At 54.2% G+C, this 21,073-nt stretch overlaps 5 protein-coding genes across 5 annotated transcripts in view; 3 read left to right on the top strand and 2 right to left on the bottom strand.

Annotated features, from left to right (window-relative positions):
- Positions 1-44: 44 nt before the first annotated feature.
- On the top strand, positions 45-840 carry PTSG_00982 (nuclear transcription factor Y subunit gamma; the record flags this gene model as incomplete). The annotated part of the gene is made up of 3 exons (XM_004998397.1): positions 45-94; positions 217-301; positions 416-840. Coding segments are annotated over 3 exons (461 nt in total), but the record flags the coding sequence as incomplete, so codon positions are not given.
- Positions 841-979: 139 nt separating this feature from the next.
- On the top strand, positions 980-4,542 carry PTSG_11667 (uncharacterized protein). Its single transcript, XM_004998396.1, has 12 exons — positions 980-1,131; positions 1,271-1,362; positions 1,563-1,623; positions 1,722-1,896; positions 2,093-2,142; positions 2,320-2,380; positions 2,770-2,903; positions 3,064-3,094; positions 3,373-3,432; positions 3,674-3,755; positions 3,960-4,062; positions 4,244-4,542. Exons 1-12 carry the CDS (start codon positions 1,016-1,018, stop codon positions 4,374-4,376), a joined length of 1,098 nt encoding a protein of 365 aa, XP_004998453.1. The 5' UTR covers positions 980-1,015; the 3' UTR covers positions 4,377-4,542.
- Positions 4,388-9,830, bottom strand: PTSG_00979 (uncharacterized protein). Its single transcript, XM_004998395.1, has 12 exons — positions 9,798-9,830; positions 9,284-9,533; positions 8,880-9,007; positions 8,521-8,673; positions 8,201-8,319; positions 7,988-8,057; positions 7,614-7,816; positions 7,139-7,425; positions 6,702-6,837; positions 6,116-6,483; positions 5,516-5,794; positions 4,388-5,201 (listed from the first exon to the last, which is right to left on the bottom strand). The coding sequence occupies exons 2-12, from the start codon at positions 9,326-9,328 to the stop codon at positions 4,863-4,865; spliced, it is 2,127 nt and encodes a 708-aa protein (XP_004998452.1). The 5' UTR covers positions 9,329-9,533; positions 9,798-9,830; the 3' UTR covers positions 4,388-4,862.
- Positions 9,831-9,861: 31 nt separating this feature from the next.
- Positions 9,862-19,482, top strand: PTSG_00978 (uncharacterized protein). The gene is made up of 24 exons (XM_004998394.1): positions 9,862-10,778; positions 11,000-11,084; positions 11,250-11,375; positions 11,667-11,722; positions 12,007-12,151; positions 12,353-12,415; positions 12,652-12,712; positions 12,921-13,066; positions 13,328-13,417; positions 13,639-13,775; positions 14,092-14,278; positions 14,468-14,509; positions 14,684-14,818; positions 14,989-15,078; positions 15,370-15,444; positions 15,635-15,748; positions 16,021-16,738; positions 17,071-17,094; positions 17,259-17,324; positions 17,546-17,664; positions 17,910-17,996; positions 18,182-18,262; positions 18,514-18,713; positions 19,082-19,482. The coding sequence occupies exons 1-24, from the start codon at positions 10,564-10,566 to the stop codon at positions 19,110-19,112; spliced, it is 3,093 nt and encodes a 1,030-aa protein (XP_004998451.1). The 5' UTR covers positions 9,862-10,563; the 3' UTR covers positions 19,113-19,482.
- Positions 19,483-19,782: 300 nt separating this feature from the next.
- The window catches only part of PTSG_00977 (uncharacterized protein), a 1,863-nt gene continuing 572 nt past the window's right edge, over positions 19,783-21,073 (bottom strand). Inside the window, exons 1-2 of the mRNA XM_004998393.1 lie at positions 20,895-21,073; positions 19,783-20,606 (exon numbers count right to left, since the gene is read on the bottom strand). The exon at positions 20,895-21,073 is cut by the window's right edge and continues 572 nt beyond it. Of these exons, the coding sequence (XP_004998450.1) occupies positions 20,244-20,606; positions 20,895-21,073 (542 nt within the window). The 3' untranslated portion in view covers positions 19,783-20,243. The remainder of the gene's footprint in view (positions 20,607-20,894) is intronic.

The following is a 21,073-nucleotide window of genomic DNA, read 5'->3' as shown; positions in this document are numbered from 1 at the left end:
CCAACCAACAATCTCATCGGCGACCGTACATTCTGCAAACATACAGATGATGCGCGGCAGCCGCAGTCGGAGTCAAATGACGCGGAGCACGCAGGTACCCTTACTTTGACACACACACACACGCCAACACACACACACGCCAACACACACACACACACACACACCAACACACATGTCCTGACGTTGCTTCTTCCGCTTGTCACTCGCAACCTCAAGTGCAAGGTGCCCGGCGAACGGAGCCAGTTTTCCAGGAACAGCAGGTCCAATCTCGCGGCGAGGCTCTGGGTTCAGCGAAATGATGGTGTGTAGCTTGCCCACTTCGCCACATGTACCTTGCCTACTTCTCCAGCACGTTGTTCAAGTGGATCAACACGTACTCATCGTCCAAGCTGTTGGGGTGTGTTTTGACAACCAGGTGCGCCACTCGCTGTCTCCCTCCTGCAGTCACTGATGGCACCCACGAGCAGCAAGCCCTCAAAACAACAAGCAGATGAGCAGGGACCAGAGAACAAGCAACAACAGGAGGTACCTCAACAACAACAACAACAACAACAACAACAACAACAACTTAAACAACAACAACAACAACAACAACAACAACAACAACTTAAACAACAACAACAACAACAACAACAACAACAACAACAACAACAACAACAACAGCAGCAGCAGCAGCAACAACAGCAACAGCAACAACTTAAACCACCTAAACAAGAAGAAGAAGAAGAAGAGCGGTGTTAACATGTGCGCGTGCGTGTGCTCGATGCAAACACACGTAAAAGCAAACTAGAAGGACCTCTGTATGGCAAAGAAAAACGCGACATGCGCTTACCAGGACCCTCTCTCGTATGCACGCGCACACACACACACACACACACACACACACACACACACACACACACACACACACACACACACACACACACACACACACACACACACATCTCCACATCAATTTTGCCAATTGCAGGTGCAATTATTTGCATGAACTGACAGCACCCACGTTGCAGAGAAGATGGAGGGTGGCGGTGATGATGCGAGCAGCACGCCAAGCAGCAGCACGCAGAAGCGGCCGCAGTTTGGGTCGCGCTACTTGAAGGAGGAATCGGATGTGTTCTCGCACAACGCATGGTAACACGTCCCGACAAGCAACCACACTTGCTTGGTTGCTTACGCAGCGTGGTGTTCGCTTTTCAGCCTCACACGGAGGTGCGCAAACTCATGTCGTTCCTTGTTGTTGTGCGTGAACGCTATTGCTCTCTGGGGTTAGGGATGATGTGCAGTCCACCCCTGAACAAGAGGCGGAAGCGCAGCGCCTCGTGCAGTTCCACCGCGACCACCCCGTCCCTGAAGAAGAGCGAGGTGCGGCGCTGTCTTGCGTTCAGCCATGCGATGGTTTGGTTTCCCTGTAATCAGCAACGCTCCACTCACTCCAGTGTGCATGTGTGTGCATGTGTGTGCATGCATGTGTGTATGTGTGCGTGCATGTGTGTGCATGTGTGTGCGTGTGTGTGTGTGTGTGTGCGCGCGCGTGTGTGTGTGTGTGCGTGTGTTGTTTTCAGACAAGTACAATGAGGATCCGGGGTCGTTCTGGGAGAAGTTCTACTCAACACACGACAACAAGTGGGTTGCGTGACTTAACGTATGCCGCCATGCAGCTGCTGCAGTCTCCTGTACACGACAGCACGGATCGGACTCACCTCTTGACACTGGTGGTGCAGGTTCTTCAAGGATCGCAAGTGGCTGTTTACAGAGTTCCCCGAGTTGAAGCTACACTGCGATGAATGGCCAACGGCTGACGCGGTATCTGGTGATGCGCATGCATCTCCAGAAGCGGAACACGTTGTTGAAGAGCGGTGGCTGGCGAGCAAAGGATCGCGTGTTCGGGTGCTCGAGGTGCGCACCATCTTGTGTGTGTGTGTGCGTGTAGATGTGTAGATGTGTGTGTGTGTATGGTGTGCGCGCGCCTGTGTGTGTGCGTGTGTGCTGGCGCGTGTGTGGATGGGTACGAGCATGCTCCATTGCCATCAACTGGTCAGCCTTCTCGTGGCTCATCGATACCTCCGCGTCGCATCGTGGCGTTGCTTCTCAGGTGGGCTGTGGTGCCGGCAACACCGTGTTCCCGATGCTCCAGAACAACCCGTAAGCACCTCGCAGGCACCTGGCTCGCTTGGCCGTGCATCCATCATCCAGTTTTCAACACACAAACACATGCGCACACTCCCAGACGAGCTGTCCCCTTCACACGCACATTCACTCACCCCCTCGTACTCACGCACGCATGCACGAATGCACTTGACCATGGCTCCATGACATCAGGGACAAGGATTTTTTCGTGTATGCGTGCGATTATGCACCAACAGCAGTCAGCATCGTGCAGGTAACACACAAACACACACACATATGCAACAGTTGTAACTTTGTCTGAACCGCTCCCATCTCATGTCGCAACACACACAGACACGCACACGCACACAGACCGCAGACACACAGCCCGCAGACACACAGACACAGACACACACACACACACACACACACACACACACACACACACACACACACACACACACACACACACACACACACACACACACACACACACACACACACACACACAGACAGACACACAGACACAGACACAGACACAGACACACACACACACTGACACACACACACACACAGACACACAGACACAGACACACAGACACATGCTCACACCTTGCCCTCATCCCTCACTCCACTGCCCTTCCGTCAACTTGTGACCGACAGAACCACGACCTGTACGAGCCATCGCGGTGCAACGCGTTTGTGTGTGACATCTCACGCGACAACGTGGGCCTGCCTGCCAACTCTCTGGACATGATCATCCTCATCTTCGTCCTCTCTGCTCTCCACCCGGCAGAGTGCGTTTGTATTGGGTGGTGACGACACGTGGTGGTGGCTGGTGACGGTTGGTGTGCTCTCTTGAATGTGATGTCATGCATCCTCAGTTCTGCCGTTGACGTAGTACTGGTAGTTGCACCCTCTCACACCACGTGCAATTTGAACGCGATGCATGTGCAGAATGGACAAAGCGGTAGCCAAGCTCGTCAAGGTGAACCCACTCGGAAACACACTGACATTCAATCACTCTCACTCTGTTGCTGTTGCTGCTGCTGTTGCCATTGCTGGAGCGTGGTGGGTTTGCATTGCTCAACAACCCCCAACGCCAGCAACACCCACCTTTCCATGACCACCACGACACTCTTTGCTCACCATCACGGCATCACACACACACACACACACACACACACACACACACACACACACACACACACACACACACACACACACGCCCTCTCCATGCTTCGTCGCTTCTCCTGTTTGCATCAGTGCTTGAAGCCGGGCGGGCAGCTTGTGCTCCGCGATTACGGCCGACACGACCTGGCGCAGGTGCAGGGCGCACACACGCTGTGCTGCTGGCTGAGGCGTGGGAGAGGAGAGGATGAAAGGGAGAGAAGGATGCGGCAAGAGGTTTGGAGAAGGAGATGAGGGCGGGAAGAGTGAAGCGACAGAGACGAGAAGACAACACCCGCAAGCAAAGCCGTCACGCGCACACACACACACATGCACATGCACATGCACATGCACATGGTTCTTCTTCTCACCCTCGATGACCATGACGGCGCAACAGCTGCGGCTGAAGAAGGGGCGATACCTGCAGGAGAACTTTTACATTCGTGGCGACGGCACGCGCGTCTACTTTTACGACCGAGGTGCTGATGGCTGTGGTGGCGATCGTGATGATGATGATGACCATATTCCTTTGATTGGGCGTGAGCGAACCTTTCTTTGCATCTGCCCGCTCAAGTACCAACACACACACACACACACACACACACACACACACACACACACACACACACACACACACACACACACACACACACACACACACCTCCCCAAACACGTGTTTGCAGATGAGGCTCGCTCGCTTATGGAGAAGCACGGGCTGGTTGAAGTGCAGAACAAATACGACCGCAGACTCATCGTCAACCGCGCAAAATGCGTCACCATGCAAAGGTGACACTCGTGCTGGTGGTTGGTGACGGTGTCTTGATGTGATGTGATCACATGTGTGCTAAACATCGCGGCACAAGACACAACACCTCGCCACATGTCGCAATGCACATGCCCCCTACCTCCAAATCTCTTGTCACACCGCTGCCTCCCCTCGACGCAAACACACCACCATTCAAACCAGGGTTTGGCTGCAGTGCAAATACCAGAAGCCGGCAACCACGACAACAAACAACCCACAACCCACCCAGCATGGTGATGACGACGACGATGGTGATGACGATGACGACAAGGGAACACAGGCCCAGCACCAATGACACGCGCTGTGTTTGGATATGCTTGTTGTTGTACTTAAGCCCAACAGTGTGCGGATGGGAAGCGAGAAACGCAAGCTTGCTTGTTCTAAACGATCACCACTCAGACACAACCTTGACAACCAACCAACACGAACCAAACACCCATTCTTTGAAGAGGAAAGTTAACGAGACGACAACCAAAGGGGCGAGACGAACGAATGAAGGCAGCGAGACAAAGGGGACAAAGGCAAATGATACAGGCACTGCCTTCAGGTTGTGTATGTGCGTGCGTATGCGCGCGCTTTGGGGCGACCACTGAATCAATGGACGACAATGCCTGTGAGGCGGAAACATGAAGGAGCATGAAGGCGAGCAGCAGCAGCTATCAACGAAACACAGGAAAAGACGCATGGAAAGTGTCAACTTCACCTCAGCAGCACACGGAACAAAACACAACACCCCAAAGAATCAACCGAACGACAAGATCAACACTTTAAACGTGACACTTCAGCTGTGGAAGGGAAGATCTGTCATGATTGCAATGACCACAGCCAGCACGGCGAGAACAATCGCCAGCAGCAGTCCCCACAAGTGTCTGCTTGTTCCGCGATCCTCTTCACTCGCCGTTGCAGCCTGCCCATCGTTTGTTTGCGATGCTGCTGCTGCCGCTGCTCCCACATCACCATCACCATTACCGTCACCGTCACCATTGCCAGCAGTGCTGCGTGGTGTATCTGCAGCCTCCTCAAGCCTCTGCTGCACGGACGACTGCAGCTCAAGCTCCTCCTGTCGCCGTTTCGCCATCGCCTCGTCTGCAGCGCGACGCACTCGCTCGCTCTCCTCAGCCTGTGGTGGGTGATGAAGGTTGGGGTGGTGGTGGTGGTGGTGAAGGGATGGAAGGGTGAGCTGGGGCGACAGCGAAACATACAGACCAGCAGTCAATGGGTTGAGGTGTTGATGAATGGCTTGAGGCGTATCGCTCTGATGACGGGTGGATGTCATTTGTTCCAACATGCGCAGGCCATCCTTCCAACACTCATATTGTTGCACTCTTCCTCTCCAACCACACACATACACACAGACACACACAGAGACACACAGACACACAGACACACAGACACACACACACACACACACACACACACACGCACATGACAGACCTCGAGCTTCTTTGAGAGCGGGGTGGTTGGCGTCTCCTTGGCCACAGCAACAGCCCTGTCCTGCCCGTCCTTATCGTAGCGAAGATAGAGCTCAACCGTGTCGCCCGCGGCAGCAAGGCGGCTGATGGCGTCCGACAGCTTGGCACGGGTCATGTCCTCCCCGTTGATGGCCAGCAGCACCATGTTGGGGCGCACGTACGCGCGGTGGGCGGGGGAGTTGGGTGCAACGCGGAAGACGAAGATGCTGCGCTCACCCTTCAGCAGCTCCATGCCAAACAGCTACAACGGCGATTGTGGTCGTGATGATTGTGGCGGTAGTTGGTACAGGCGGTTTTATGAGAACAAAGATGATGAAGATCGGGGATGTGCACATTTGTGTGTGGTTGTGCGTGTGTGTGTGTGTGTGTGTGTGTGTGTGTGTGTGTGTGTGTGTGTGTGTGTGTGTGTGTGTGTGTGTGTGTGTGTGTGGTGGTGTGTGCGTGTGTGTGTGTGGTTGTGCGTGTGTGTCACGCCAACAAGTTGCACGTCCCCTTCCCCTTTCCAAACGCACACAACCATCACTGTAAGGCGCATCGCAATCGCATCCAATCCCCCTCTCACCTCGTCTGGGGAATTCTTCTGCAGGAGGAAGGTTGCGGCCCTGAATTCGGACGTGCGGCGAAGGTGCAGGGTCGATGCGCTGCGCTGCATGCTGGATGCAGCCACCTCCGGTTGCCGCGGCGTGCCATACAGGTTGCCTTTGTTCTCGCCGTACTCAATAAACTCATCCCGCTTCACCATCTCCTCAAAGACATCGCGCGAGACAAAGTGGTAGTGCTTGCCGTCCACCTCGCCCTCGCGTGGCGGGCGGGTTGTGTATGGGATTGTCTTTGCGTACACGTCGCGTCGAAGGTCAGCCCGCGCCGCACGCATGTCCGGGCGGTTGAAGACAGCCGACGTCAGGAAGTCGTGCGCGCTGATGCGGTAGTCTGTGCAAGCGGAGTGGCGCGGGGAGAAGACATGGCGAGGAATGGGATGGTTACAGGCAGAGAAAAACACAGAGGGGCAGACACAAGGACACGGCCCACGCAATCACAAGCGTACACACGCACACACATGCACACAGACACACATGCACACAGACACACACACGCACGCACATGCACACAGACACGCAAACACGCATGCACGCGCACATTATACTTACTTGAGTCGAGGAGGCTCTCATCAACGCATGTTGTCGTAATCTCGACGGGGTCGCCGCACTTTGCGACAATCTTCTCAGCCTCAACAGAGGAGCACGCAGCCACGCTCTGGCCGTCAACCGCAAGCAGGCAGTCGCCCTGCACAAAGCAAAAGGGGGGTAATCGTAACGGTGGTGGTGGTGGTGGTGGTGGTGGTGGTGGTGGTGGTGGTGGTGATAGTGGTGATGGTAATGTCAATAAGCGCACGTAGAAAACGCAGAGCCATGGCACATAGACGCTTGCACATCATGTGCGCTGACAGGTGCACACACACGCACACACACACACACGCACGCACGCACGCACGCACACACTCTCTGACACGCTCCGCTCATCCCTTCGCCCTCTTGTCGCCATCCCGGTCTCTCCCCCCCAACGCCATTTACAGCTGCAAACGCACCACGCGCAGGTCGCGGTTTGTGGTGGAGAGGATGTGGACGTCACCAATGTGGCGAATGGAGAGCAGGGTGCCGTGTTCCACACCGCCGTCAAAGGCAAACCCAAGCCGGCCACCCTCGCCGCGCGCCAGCACGAGTGTCTGCACCATTGGCGCGTCGCCCGTCTGCAGCCGCTTCATGTCCGCTTTTGACAGGAGCGGCTCGTGTGTCCGGGACGCGATGGACGATGCGTCCGATCCGGCATCACTCACGCGGATGGAAACGCTCGTTCGCGCAGACGCAGACGCCGCTGGTGTGTGTGTAGGCATGTGTGTGTGCGTATGTGTGTGTGCGCGCGTGCGTGTGTGTGTGTAGGCATGTGTCAACTGTGCGACGACAGAGCGGTGACATGGCGGGTCACCTGGTAATGCAAACTGCTGCAACACACAAACCCACAAACTAACGACGACGACCAGAAGCGTGACCATCACGTTGTACCTCCTGCTTTTCGTTGTGCTGTGGATGGAGATGAAGACGTCACTGCTGCCGCTGCTGCTGCAGCGGGCTGGCGTTGCGTCATGGCTGCACCGTTGGGTTGGGATGAGAGTGCCTCTTGTCCGCGCATGTGTGCAATCAAGTCCTTTGTTGGAAGAATCGTCCCGTACATGTCCCCGCGCTCATCCGTTCGGTACTCCAGCATCCTGTGTGCGTGCGTGCGTGCGTGCGTGTGTGTGTGTGTGTGTGTGTGTGCGTGTGAGAGCGAGAGAGAAAGAGAGCGAGAACGTGTGTGTTTGGAAATCATTTCGTCATGCGTAGGAGCGAAGCTGCCACACCACAACCTCATGTTTACTCCGTCGCCTGACTGCGCGCACCTGTTTGACTCAATGAGCTTCTGGAAGAGGTCCTTTGAGATGAAGTAGTAATCCTTCCCTTGCACGTCCTCTGCACACACATGCGCATATATGTGTGAGTTGAGGGCAACACAGGCGGTGCACGCTTGCTCCTCTCGTCTCACCAGCAACAACAACAGCCATCTCTACCACCCATCACAGCAACAACAAGCAGCAACAGCTACACCAACGCACGTGCGTCCTTGCTGCGTGTGGTGCAGGGGATGATGAGGGAGTAAACGGTCTTCTTGACGCGCGCCTGCAGCTCAGCCAACAGCGGGTCCGGCTGTTGAAGGTTGAACACAGTGCTGATCCTAAGGTGTTACGCGCGCGCGCGTGTGAGTGAGTGCATGTGTGTGTGTGTTAGTGAGTGAGTGCGTGAGTGCGTGAGTGTGTGTGTGTGTGTGCGCGCTTTGTGAACAGATCCACAACTTGCTCACATTTCAGCGATCATGAATGACTGCGTAGGCACATACATGCACACACACATACACGCATGAGCAGCGGGGTCTGACTTGATGAGGTCGTCGCGGCCAATGGTGCCGAGGGAGAGGCGAACGTCCTGTGCAGACTGCGCAATCAACTCCGTCACCCGCTCATGCGATTCGCCGGCGACGTCCACGCCGTTCACCTCCAGTATCAGGTCCTTGTCATGCAGCTTGCCCGACCTGGCAGGTGTTGCACACGTGTGAGCCTTGAGAGAACGACCGTGGCACATGGACGTCAAGCGCAACGTGGCCAAATCACTTGTACACAAGAGGGCACACACAAAGTAGTGGATTCAGGCACACACAGACAGACAGACAGACAGACAGACAGACACACACAGACAGACAGACACACACAGACAGACTCACACACAACACCTCCTTACCTCACGTGCGGCTTCTCCTTGCCGAGTTCAATGAAGCAGAAGGAGTTACTCTCCAGCCCTCCAGCCACAGTGAAACCAAACCGCCCGTTTGCAGACTTTGCCACAACGGCGTCACGAATCACGAGGTCCTGGGCAGCACACGAGCGTTCGTGCAGTGTGTGTGTGTGATTATGAGTGCGCGCGCGTGTGTGTGACCTTGATGCGTGGGTGCTCTGTCACACACACACAACAAAGAGAGTCTTCACACAGGCACACGTACACACACAGACAGACACAGTCACAAACAAACAAACACACACACACAGAAAAACACGGACACACACACCCACTGACACAGACACAGACAGACAGACACACGAACACACAGACGTACACACAGACGTACACACATGCACTGTGCTCACCTTTTTCCGCTTTGAGCGGCGAAAGAAGCTTGGTGTCTTCGGCATGGTTCCCTGTGTTTCGTCCTGTTTGCCTCGTTCCCTTCCGCTGTTCGTCTCGTCTTGTCTCAGCTCGTCTGCCCACCAACAGTCAGCAAGCAGCACGTGTGTCCAGCCGACTGGTCCTTCAAAATGACAGACAGCTGTTGTCTACTCAGTGTGCTCTCTGCTCGGTGATGTGAAATGATGGGACGCGGTGGTTCTGCTTCGCTTCCTGAACGCAGAGGTTGTGATGAAGATGATGAGCGCACCAGCGTGAGGCATACACCAGAGCCAGGCAAGCACACACACACACTCATTCACACTCACACACACTCACCCACTCTCTCACACACACACACACACACAAGCACTCACTTCAAGTACAGCAACACACACACACACACACACTGATGATGATGATCATCAACCTTCGTCCCCCAATCAAACACACACACGAAGCAGCAAACAGCAAACGGCGCACCACTCCCTCCAGCACCTTTTTTGCTTGCAGCGCGCAGAAGAAGTGAAGAGGCGAAAAAAAGGGCACAGGCAAGCAAGAGAGCAAGATTGTGATTATTTTTATTCTAGTGATAGTTGCTGGGTATCTTCAACAAATCACGGTTTCGCGGGTAGGAGCTTCAATCAGGTGTCGTCCTGGTCAGGCAAAGCAGGATTCCGTTGGCTGCGATGCACCGAAGGCTGGAATGCGCCAACTTGAAAAACTGGCCGATGGGTGACAACCTTGCTTGCTTGCTCCGCTGGTTCGAGATGCACACACACACACACACACACACACACACACACACACACACAACCAATCACACACCAGCAGACTGCACCACACCACACACCAACCAACCAAACCAGAGATCACGCACGACCAAAGCAAGTGGGCTCAAAAGAACCGCCTGCAAAGTCGCGGCCACCAAAGGAGCTTTGCGCTGCCCACGCCAGAGACAAGTCGCAGCACACGGCCTGCCGGCGTTGCCGTTCGCATTCACACCACCACATACTTGCTTGCTTGATTCAGACAGCATCACAAGCGTCATCTCTCTCTCTCTCTCTGTCTCTGTCTCTGTCTCTCTCTCTGTGCGTTGTGTATTCCATCACACACGTCCACTTCCAACCACTCCAAACCGCTACAGCAACGCGTCGCAGCTGCACCGCAGTCAGCAAGGGACTGACCAAAGTCTCAAGACAAGAACGAACAAGGCCGGCGTTGATTGCGCTGTCTCACTCTTGGTGTTGATTGAGAGGCCAAGATGACGACGGAGGCGCCCTCGGCTACGTCCAGTCGCGGCTCAAACAGGCTCAGCGACACAAGCAAGCGTGCGAGCGACTTACCGTCCAGCACGACGTTCTCCCACAACATTGGGCTGCAGTCGCTGTTCACTGCCGTCGCCTACAATGATGGCAAGACCAGCCTCATGTCCGACTTTACCCAGCGCTCAGACAACCCCGTCCCACTCGAGCTAAGGTAACACCATACACGTGTGTACTTGTGCAGGTGCAGGTGCGCGTGCGTGTGTGTGTTTTCATGTGACGTTGCACAGGGGACGTAGCATTGGGTTGTTTCAAGGGTGGTATTGTGGCGTGTGGGGTGAGGTGCGTCCGGGCCAGTTGCGTCGCAAGTGGTTCTCCATGACTGACTGATGAGCGTCGTCTTGGCTGATACTTGGGTGGCATTGGGCTTTACAGGATTGAGTTCAGCCTGTTGCATCTGTTCAAGGCGCAGCAGTCGCGCACCAAGCCGTCAGCGGGCGTGCAAATCCTCAACGAGCAGGTAACGTTCGTTGATGGTGGGTGTCTAGAGTGCGGCTGAGGAGGGGGGGGGTGAGTATGCAGCGTGTCTTGTCCTAAACACGTACCAGCTACAGCAGTGCTGGACACACTGACAGCACTCACGGCCCATCATGCATCACCGAAACGACTGACAACGCACGTGCAGTTGAAGCGCATTGAGGAGCGGCATCGTGCCGAGACCACCATGTACGAGGAGATGCAAGAATACCTCAAGCAGCGGTCCCGTCTGGAGTACGAGCACGCACAGAACTTGACGAAGCTCACCCAGCAGGTGCCGTGCCGTACTGTGGAGGGAAGGAGCGGGAGTGAGTGTGTGAGTGTGTGTTAGTGTGTGTGGGTATGCGCGAGTCTCTGTGTGTGTCTGTGTGTGTGTGACTCCATGCGACCAAGTGAGTGATTGAGTGATTGATTGAGCGGCGGGGTTGGGCAGCAGGCTTTCTCGTGTGAATTGGAACACAGCACGTAACTTGAGGTCTCTCTCTGTCTCTCTCTGTCTCTGTCTCTCTGTCTCTTTCTGTCTCTTATCTGCTCACGCTTTGCAACATGGATGTTGTTCACACAGTTCCACCAGCGCGCCAAGTTTCCAGACTGGACGTTCAAGGAGGGCCACGAGAAGATGTGAGTGTCGGCTGTTGGTTGTCTGTCTCCTGGCGGTTCCCACAACAGCCACTATTCATGTGAACACAACTCTTCAACGTCGCACACACACTCACACACACTCACACACACTCACACACACACACACACTCACACACTCTCTCTCTTACTCGCTCACACACACTCACACACACACTCTCTCTCACTCGCTCACACACACTCACACACACTCACACACACTCACACACACTCACACACACTCACACACACTCACACTCACACACACACACACTTGCGCTATGCAGCCTGGCCATGGACCTGTACCGGATGCTGCTGGAGAAAGACGTGGAGAATGCGCTGATCCAGCAGCGCGCGGCAGAGAAGGTGTTCAAGATGGCTGGCGAGCAGATGGAGGCCCGTCTCGAGGACAAGCGCTCCATGGACAGATGCGTACGTTCGCGCAACAGAGAGCCGGGGAGGGGAGAGATGACAGATGGATGGAAGTTTGGATGGGTGGATGGGTAGATGGATGCATGGTTGGTTGATTGGTGTGAGGGTGGTGTGAGATTGCAATCGGGGTGGGTGCATCGACCACTTCCGCTCACCCCAATCTGTCCTCCTGTCGTCATGTCTCTACCACCCTTCTTGCAGGCCGTTCGCGTGCTCGGCGCTCTGCAAGAAGAGCTCTGCTCCCTCGACGCCGCCGTCACAAAGGTGGAGGGTGTTTGCTTGCTTGTTTGGTTGGTTGTTTGTTTGTTTGTTTGTTTGTTTGTTTGTTTGTTTGTTTGTTTGTTTGTTTGTTTGTTTGTTTGTTTGTTTGTTTGTCTGTTTGTTTGTTTGTTTGTTTGTGTGTGTGGATGCAGCATGAGTGGCGCCAAGGTCTCGCATCATGTGTCACAGTGCTGCTTCTCACGATATGTGTGGCGTTTTGCGTTTTGACGCGTGATTAGGCCAAGAAAATGTACGACGGCAGCATGAAGGAGCTCGAGTCCTTCCAGAAGAAGAAATCAGGTCTGTGCCACGTCCAGGGTGGAGTGGAGTGCAATCAGCAGTGTCCCTCTGCCATCAGTTCTCAATTCTCGTTTCCACCAGTTTCTTCGTCTTCTTTCTCCTTACAACCCACGCACAGTGTCTTGCCCTCAAACACAATCTCACACCCACAACACACACCACACGCACACACTCACAACACACACAACACACACACACACACACACAGCCAAGAAGAAGCCGGACTATCCCGCCAAACTGCGGGCGCTCGAGTCCAAAGCGCGCAGTCTGAAGATGGAGTACCTGCTGGAACTTGCGTCCGCCAACGCGCGCTACCTCAAGTTCAGGGACCACCAGATGCCAGAGGTCTTTGATGTGAGTACCCACGTAGAAGACGGGAAGACGGGAAGATGGGAAGTGGAGGTTTAAGTTCACGGTGGAAAGCGAACAATGCATTTGAAGTTGAAGGTGGAAGTTGGGGTTGAAGGGGTCGCTGGTTGGTGCGCAATTTAATTTGTACGCATTACTTTTCTGTCACTTCAAAGCTGGTACTGTTTGTAGTTGCGTCCATCGTCAGCGACGACGACCACACAATTCCTCACGTCGCATGTGCTTGTTATGTCGCATGTGACACAGACCATCAACCAGCAGACGATGGAGTGGCTCAAGGTGTTTCTCAAAGCGATTGTCAACACCCAGCTTCAGCCAGCCCACGTCCAAATCGAGGTGCATGTGTGCATGTGCGTGTGTGCATGTGTATTTTGTATGTGTACGATCTTCTGTCTGCGGATGTGCGCTTGAGTAGAGGTTCTACGCTTCTTCAGCCTCATTGCAGCCACCGACAACTACTTGGATTCTCATGACTCAATCAATACTTCACCACGTCAAACTCACACCAATTCTTTCATCATCACCACCACCACCGCCTTTATCGTCATCATCATTAGAGTGGCACGCTGCTGCAAGAGCGGACAGACATGCTCGATGTCGAGTTTGAGCGCCGCAACTTCATGCACGCAAACCGGAAGGATTTTCCTGGTCGCCACCTCTTCCAGATGGTCCCGTACTCCCCCGATGACGACCCGTGAGTTGCGTGTACGGCTTTGTGCGAACGTGTGTGAGTGACTGAGTGTGTATGAACTGATGTTTTCTCTTTTCCCCCGCTCAGTGTGCATGAGAGAGAATGTATGTGTATGCGCGCGTGTGTGTGCACGTGTGTGAGTGTGTGTGCACGTGTTTTGTGAACGTGCCTTGCCTCCCTTCCACTGCATGTGTGTGCTTGTACTTGAACGTTGTCCTTCCTTGATGCATCTTCTTGTTGTTCAGTGCACTCTACGTACCCACGTTTTATCGTACCTCACCTCACCTCATCACAACACGGCATCGCACCACCATGGCAGCAACCTCGAGGTGTCGAACAAGTCGAAACTCATCCTCACACAGACGCGCAATCTCCTCCGCCACCACGTCGACACCATGACAAAGGAGCTTGAGAAGAAGGAGGAGCAAGTAGAGTCTCTGCTTCAGCTCTATCAGCACTACGCAAAGGCTGGTGCTGTCCTCGATAAGACACAGAACCAGGCCGAGGTGTGTACATCAAGAGAAGTGCGTGTGTGCGTGTGTGTGTGTGCGTGCGTGTGTGTGCGTGTGTGTGTGTACATGTGTGTGTACACGTGTGTGCGCATGTGTGCGTTCCCTCGCCTGAAGGAGAGCTATCAAATCTCATGTATTGTTGTCCGTGTGCATACTCGTCTGCTTCGTGGTTGCTTGTCACAGACGATGAAGCAGAAGATGGAGCAAGTCTACGCTGAGATTGAGGTGAGACCAGTGTGTGTGTGTGTGTGTGCGTGCGTGCGTGCGTGTGTTGGGTTTACACCTACAAACATCACAGAGGTGCATGTTGGCGCAGCGACACCAACACATGAGCATTCCAGTTGTGTTTGGGCACGCACATCACGCTCACACCCCTATTCCCCTTCAACCTTGCATCAGGCGCTTGCTGACCACCGCTCAAGCCTGCAGTCGAAGATCAACTTCATTACGCAATCCGGCGTTGACGAAATCGAGGACTTGACGCTCATCAACCAGAGCCAAGGTTCCGGCGTCATCGACATCACAGAGGCACAGGTGTGTGTGTGTGTGTATGTGTGTGCGTGTGCGTTTGCTTGTGCATGTGCTTGAGTGAAGACACTTTCTGAGATGTCTTGCGCTTCCTTCTCGTTCTCCCGTTCACCACCTCTACCACCACCACCACAACCACGACCAACCACCCTCATTGTCTCGGTTTCATCCGACAGGAGCGGGAGGCGGAGCGCCGGCGCCATTTCCTGGAGAAGACAACATCGTCGCTCGCCATCGAACAAGACGTATCCTCGGCGCAGGTTGAGGTGCGCCACCACTTGTACTTGCACACACATCTGTGAGATGGTTTGTTTTGTTAGTTTTGTTTGTTTTGTGTGTTTGTTTGTTTGTTTGTTTGTTTGTGTGGATTTTATGTTTGTTTGTTTGTTTGTTTGTTTGTTTGTTTGTTTGTTTGTGTGGATTGTTTGTGTGTGTGTGTGTGTGTGTGTGTGGATTTTTTGTTTGTTTGTTTGTTATGTGCGCGTGTGCGTGTGACTGTGGACGAATTGCTTGATCATGCACTCATGATCACCACATCATCATCACGACCACTACAGCGGGTTCGGTCCCAGGCGAAGGTTGCAGCAGACGATCTTGTGAGCGTCGCAGGCGATGATGTGGCGGCATCTCATGTCTGTCACACATACAATCCACCCACGCATGCGCATGTGTTACACACAAAAAACAAACAAACACACACACACACACACACACACACACACGCATGCGCTGGTTGCTTCGTTGCATGTTCCTTGCGTGATTTATTGTCCCTTTTCGACAGCTCACAGCCCATTCTGCTTCTTCCTTTCCCACACCGTACAGAGCTGGTCCTCTGACACGAGTGAACCTCCATCGCCCTCCACTGCCCGCAAGCAAAGCCGCTTCTCAAACATGCTTGGTTTGCGTCGCAACAAGCGGGAGCAAAACGCCCAGAAGGTGCAGAATGTCGTGTGTGTGTTTGTGTGTGTTTGATTGTTGTGCGCTTGTCGTGTGTGTGTGTGTGTATGTGTGCGTGTTTATCGTGTGTCTGCGTGATTGAACGTTCAACATTGTATTCAGTCACAATCACAACACATCCACTTGCCTTGCTTCTTCTTCCTCATGTCTCGCTTGCCAATCCAAACACACTCTGACACGACACTCACACGGTTCCATGTTGTCGTCCCTTGCGTCCCTCTTCCCCTCCTCGCACATCCTCTCGTGCTCAGACGAAGAGCGGCACGAAACTGCGCGAATCGGACGAGGCCGCACCCCCGCCACCACCAGGGCCGCCACCACCACCAACACCAGCATCAAACACAACAGCCCCTCCACCGCCGCCGCCACCGCCGCCACCAGGCGGGATGTTGCAGGCGACGTCGAACAGCAACGAGTCCGCTGACGACGACGACGATGACGATGGTGATGACGCACCATCACCGTTTCTCGCCAGCTCGCCGCTGCTGAAGCGACTCAGGTCAAAGCCAGCGGAGGCAACGTCCACGCCGCCACCGCCACCAGCACCAGCGGCAAAGCCAACCACGCCAACCACAACCGCTGCACCCCCTCCACCACCACCGCCACCGCCACCGGCCCCCATGGCGTCCATGCCTGGACCACCACCGCCACCGCCGCCACCACCAGGGCCACTGGACACAGCAAACACAGCAGCGCCACCGCCACCACCAGCGATGCCACCAGCACCCTCCATACCCGTACCACCACCGCCACCACCACCTGCAACGATGGAAACGAACACAGCGGCCGACACCATCCCATCGCCCATCACCCCGCCACCACCACCATCGGCGTTTGGCGCAGGCGACGAAAATCCTCTTGCCAACGAGGAATTCTTTCCGCCACCGCCACCGCCAATGTCTCCACCGCAGCGGCAGGACGAGACAGATGTTGTTGTCAGGCGACGCGGAGCAAAAACGCGCAAGCGTAGTAAGTGTGTGCGCGTGTGTTTCATGTGCGGATGTATGTGTGCGAGTGCTTGTGAATGTTGTGCTGGTGTGTACATGCAAGAGGGAGAGAGAGTGTGTGTGTGTGAGTGTGTGTGTATGTGTGTGTGCATGTGGGTGTTGTATTTGTTCATGTGGTTATTTGCTTGTGTGTGTGTACATGCGAGCGTGTGCGTTTTGTGTGTGGCTGACCTCGGACGCAGTGTGTGGCATGAGCACGGCAAAGATGTGTGTGTGTGTGTGTGTTTGCTTGCTGTTTGCTCACTCAACACCTTGCACCATCCATTGCCCGTGCTGTGAATTTGACTTGTGCAGGCTCGTTTGAGGATGTTAGACAAAGTGGGTTTGGGCGCCATTTTTTCCACACGCTTACACCAAACAGACGAATGTGCATGCTTGTCATGCTTTCACAGAACTCCTCTGCTCAACAGTTTTGGCGTGTCTTTCGCTCACACTGTCTCTCCGCTCACTCCTTCTCCCTGCTCTCCTTCCGTGTCGACCAGGCCTGCGTGCACCACCACCGCCACCTCCACCAGAGGATGAGCCAGCCATTCTTCCGCCCCGTGAAGGTGAGCAGCACAAATACCAAGACTACGCATGTGCATTCGCTTGCATGATGCTTTGCATTCGCCCGCAAGCACTACCTCTCATCACTTTCTGCAAACAACACACCTATGCCTGCGTGTATGGTGCGTGTGTGCGTGCATGCGTACATGCGTGTGTGCGTGTGTGTGTGCGTTTACGTGTGTGTGTGTGTGTGTGCATTCATGTGTTTTTCATGTGTTTACAGCGTTGATTCCGCTGTATCGCGCGAATTACGACTACGAGCCTGCACAGCAGGACGACCTCGGCCTGCGGGCAAAGGAGATTCTCTTCATTCTCGTTGTCCGTGAAGACGGGTGGTCACTGGTGAGTGGCAGCCGGCATTGTGCCATGGAGCTCGCTTGCTTGCTTGTCCCCTCCCTACCTTCCTTACATCTCTTGCTTGCTGGCTTGCTTGCTTCCTCATCCTCTTGCTGGACTTGCTGCTGCCTCGCCTCGCTGCTGTGACAACACGTGTATGTGTATTGCTTCCACTTGTTATGTTGCTCATCCTGTTAACACCGCCACCAACCAACCACCATCGCCACCACCACCACCACCACACACGGCAGGGCATGTCTCTGCACGGCAAAGTTGGTTTCCTGCCGTCGTCGTATGTGGAGGAGATCAAGGAGCCTGAGAAGTACCCGTGCGAAAAGGTGCGCAAGCCCTGCTTGCTTGTGCGCCGTCCTTTGCTTGTTGATGCGTGGATGCACATGTTTATGGTTGAGTTTTGCCTGCAAGCAAGCGAGTGGTCATGAATGCATGCATGCAGGCTGTCGCCACAACCTAGACACACATCATCATGTGTTCACGCTGACCATCTTGTGGATGCGATTGACAGGCTCGCCTCGTGCATGTGCCGCGCGAGTATGTGCTGAAGGACATGAAGGTGACAGCAGGATCACCCGCCATCCTTTCAAAGGTAAAGCTGCAGTTGCTGTGGAGATGATGTTCCATGCCAGCAGTTGTGTCGTTTGTGCCTACACGCGCCTGTGCGGTGCTCACCCGCGCTCAACCTCACCTGCATCTCATGACTTTTATCTCACACATGGTTGGCATATCTCACGCTCACCAACCATACATCCTCTCTCTTTCATCCCTCTCTCCCGCCCCCTTCCTCTCCGTCCGTCCCTCCTGCTCTCTCTCCTTCTCCCTCCCGTCCCTTTCTGGCAGATTAAGCCTGGCTCGATTGCTGAGCGCTGTGGTCTTCGCAACGGTGACATTGTGATTGAGGTCAACTCAAAGCCAAGCGCCACAAAGTCGGCAGACAGCGTGAAGAAGTTGCTCAAGGCAGCTGTGGGCGAGCACGTGGCATTCTGCGTTCTCAACCAAAACGGCCTCTTGCAGTCTGCAGAAGCCCTCAACAGAAGGAGGTGGGTTGTTGTTGTTGTTGTTGTTGTTGTTGTTGTGGGTTGTTGTTGTTGTTGTGGGTTGTTGTTGTTGGTGGTGGTGGTGTGTTTGATTTTTTATCAACACATTTTCGTTCGATCTGTGTGTACATGTGTCTGTTGTGATGTACTTGTGCTTTGTGCAGTCACGTGCGGTGTGAATGTCATATCTTGCGTTTGTGGCATGTTTTGTGTGAGTACAACTGCATTTGCGTGACTTCCACTCGAAGCAAGCGCTAGTTTTTCCTCCAACGCCCACATGCTCACATGCTCACATGCTCACATATTCATACGCACGCACACGCGCACACGCACACACGCGTTCTTGCACTGGCTTCATGCACACATTACAGCAAGCGCCCTTCCAACGTGAACATGGTGTAATGCGTGGCCGTTGGTCGCCACGAGGCCTTGGTCTACTTGTTACCAAACGCACCTTGATGCTTGCAAGCAACCGTACATACAGCCAACACCTTCTGGCTGCTGAATTCTGTCGTTGTGTTCATTCTCATTCTCAGTGACTCTACGTTGTCATTCCATCACTAGTTGCTATTGACCACCTTGTATGTACACCCACTGTTATCCCCCTCGTCAATGGTCTTGTGGCGATGATGTTAATGTGTTGTTGTATTTTGCGTGTCTTTTTGATTTGTTTCTCTTTGATGGAAGTGTTCTCCCACGATAGGTGTTGATGTCATGTCACTTTGCCCCATTGCTGTTGGTTACAGCACCCAGTAAACCACCACAAATGTCACCCCAGCTCGTTGGACGTGCGTGAACAATTGAGTGCGTGTCGCAACGCAGCAGCAAGAACACGCACGCCCACACACGCGCACGCACACACACACACACACACACACACACACACACACACACACACACACACACACACACACACACACAAGCAGGTTATTTCTGACAGATTGTTGTGCGAATGGTTTAATTTGTGTTTCTCGTTTGGTAATACATATCTTCTGTTCACACGCGGATGTTGCTGCGATGCATCAAGAGCATGAGAGCAGTACTACCAGCAGCAGCAGCAGCATCAGCATGGTGGACAGGCAGAGGAGAGGGGAGGAGGACACAGAAAAGGATGAGGAAGGGGGGGGGAAGCAATTCTAGGCCATACGCAACGTGCTTGAGTGCAACGGAGCGCATCAGCTGACACAAAGGAAGGACAGAAGGCAAATCTACGCAAATACAAATATGGTTGTAGGCTGTTGGGAATGGAGAAGAGGATACATCCGAGTCACGGTGTGGCAGTGGTCCAAACAAACAAAACTAACACGCACACATGTCACAAACAATGGTGGCCAAAAGACGGGCATCGATTGAATGATACATCCATGCAAACACCCATTCCTACGCACTCGTTCATACACACACGTGCATACATGCGTACATCATACATACGGCCACAACCCACCACATTCAACTACATCAAACCACGAAAACGCAAAATAGAAAACACACAAGCAGTACACGAGGCGACAACGCAAAAGACGCGTGATCATGTCACTCCTTTGCGCCGTGCTGTTGAATCTCCTGAAGGAGTTGAGTTTTCAGCAGCTGCTGCGGCCGCTGCTGCACCTGCTCCAGCATCTTCGACTTGAGCTTCTGCTGTGGTGCGCGCTCAATCTCAACCAGCAGCGACTTTGCCTTCTCCACGTGCTCCTGGGGCGGCGCAGGCACTTCTTCCGGCCGCTGATAACCGATGGTGTCGAGTTGCCGCTTCCTGTCCTCCCAGTCGCGCTTGACTTCCTCGTCCTCCGGTGCGGCCTCAGGCAGGCCTTCTTCCGGCAGGAACATGGTCTCGTCCAGGTCGAGGCTGTTGTCGCTGCCGTCGCGGCACATGGACGGGCGCGCGTACTCGCGTTGCTGCAGGAGGCAAGGTGTGAAGCAGTGAGAAATGGTCGTGGTTGTGAGTAATCAGAAAGCCGAAGGAAGGAAGGAAGGAAGGAAGGAAGGAAGGAAGGAAGGAAGGAAGGAAGGAAGGAAGGAAGGAAGGAAGTGGTGTGTGTGTGTGTGTGTGTGGATACATTTGTGCGTATGGATGTATGTACATGTATGTGTGCATCGTCTGGTCTCCCTCGCCCTCTTCTAATCCCTCTCTATCCCCCAACAACATTCACACACACACACACGCAACTTCATGGTCCATCGCACCTTCTTTGCGGCGGTGGCCTCCGTCATGTTGAAGGAGCGCGTCCAAGCGGAACCGCAGCCGGCAAGCGCCGTGCCGGAGTACCCGAGGTCGGAGACGGTGCCTGTAAGGGCGCACTCCTTGGTTTGGATGACGAGCTCCTCATCGTTCGCTTGCTCCAGCTCCTGGTTGTTCGTGTAGT

This window comes from Salpingoeca rosetta (assembly GCF_000188695.1).
Source record: "Salpingoeca rosetta unplaced genomic scaffold supercont1.2, whole genome shotgun sequence".
NCBI classification, from domain to species: domain Eukaryota; class Choanoflagellata; order Craspedida; family Salpingoecidae; genus Salpingoeca; species Salpingoeca rosetta.
The sequence above is the reverse complement of the archived record's forward strand: the minus strand, read 5'-3'. Positions and strand labels throughout refer to the sequence as shown.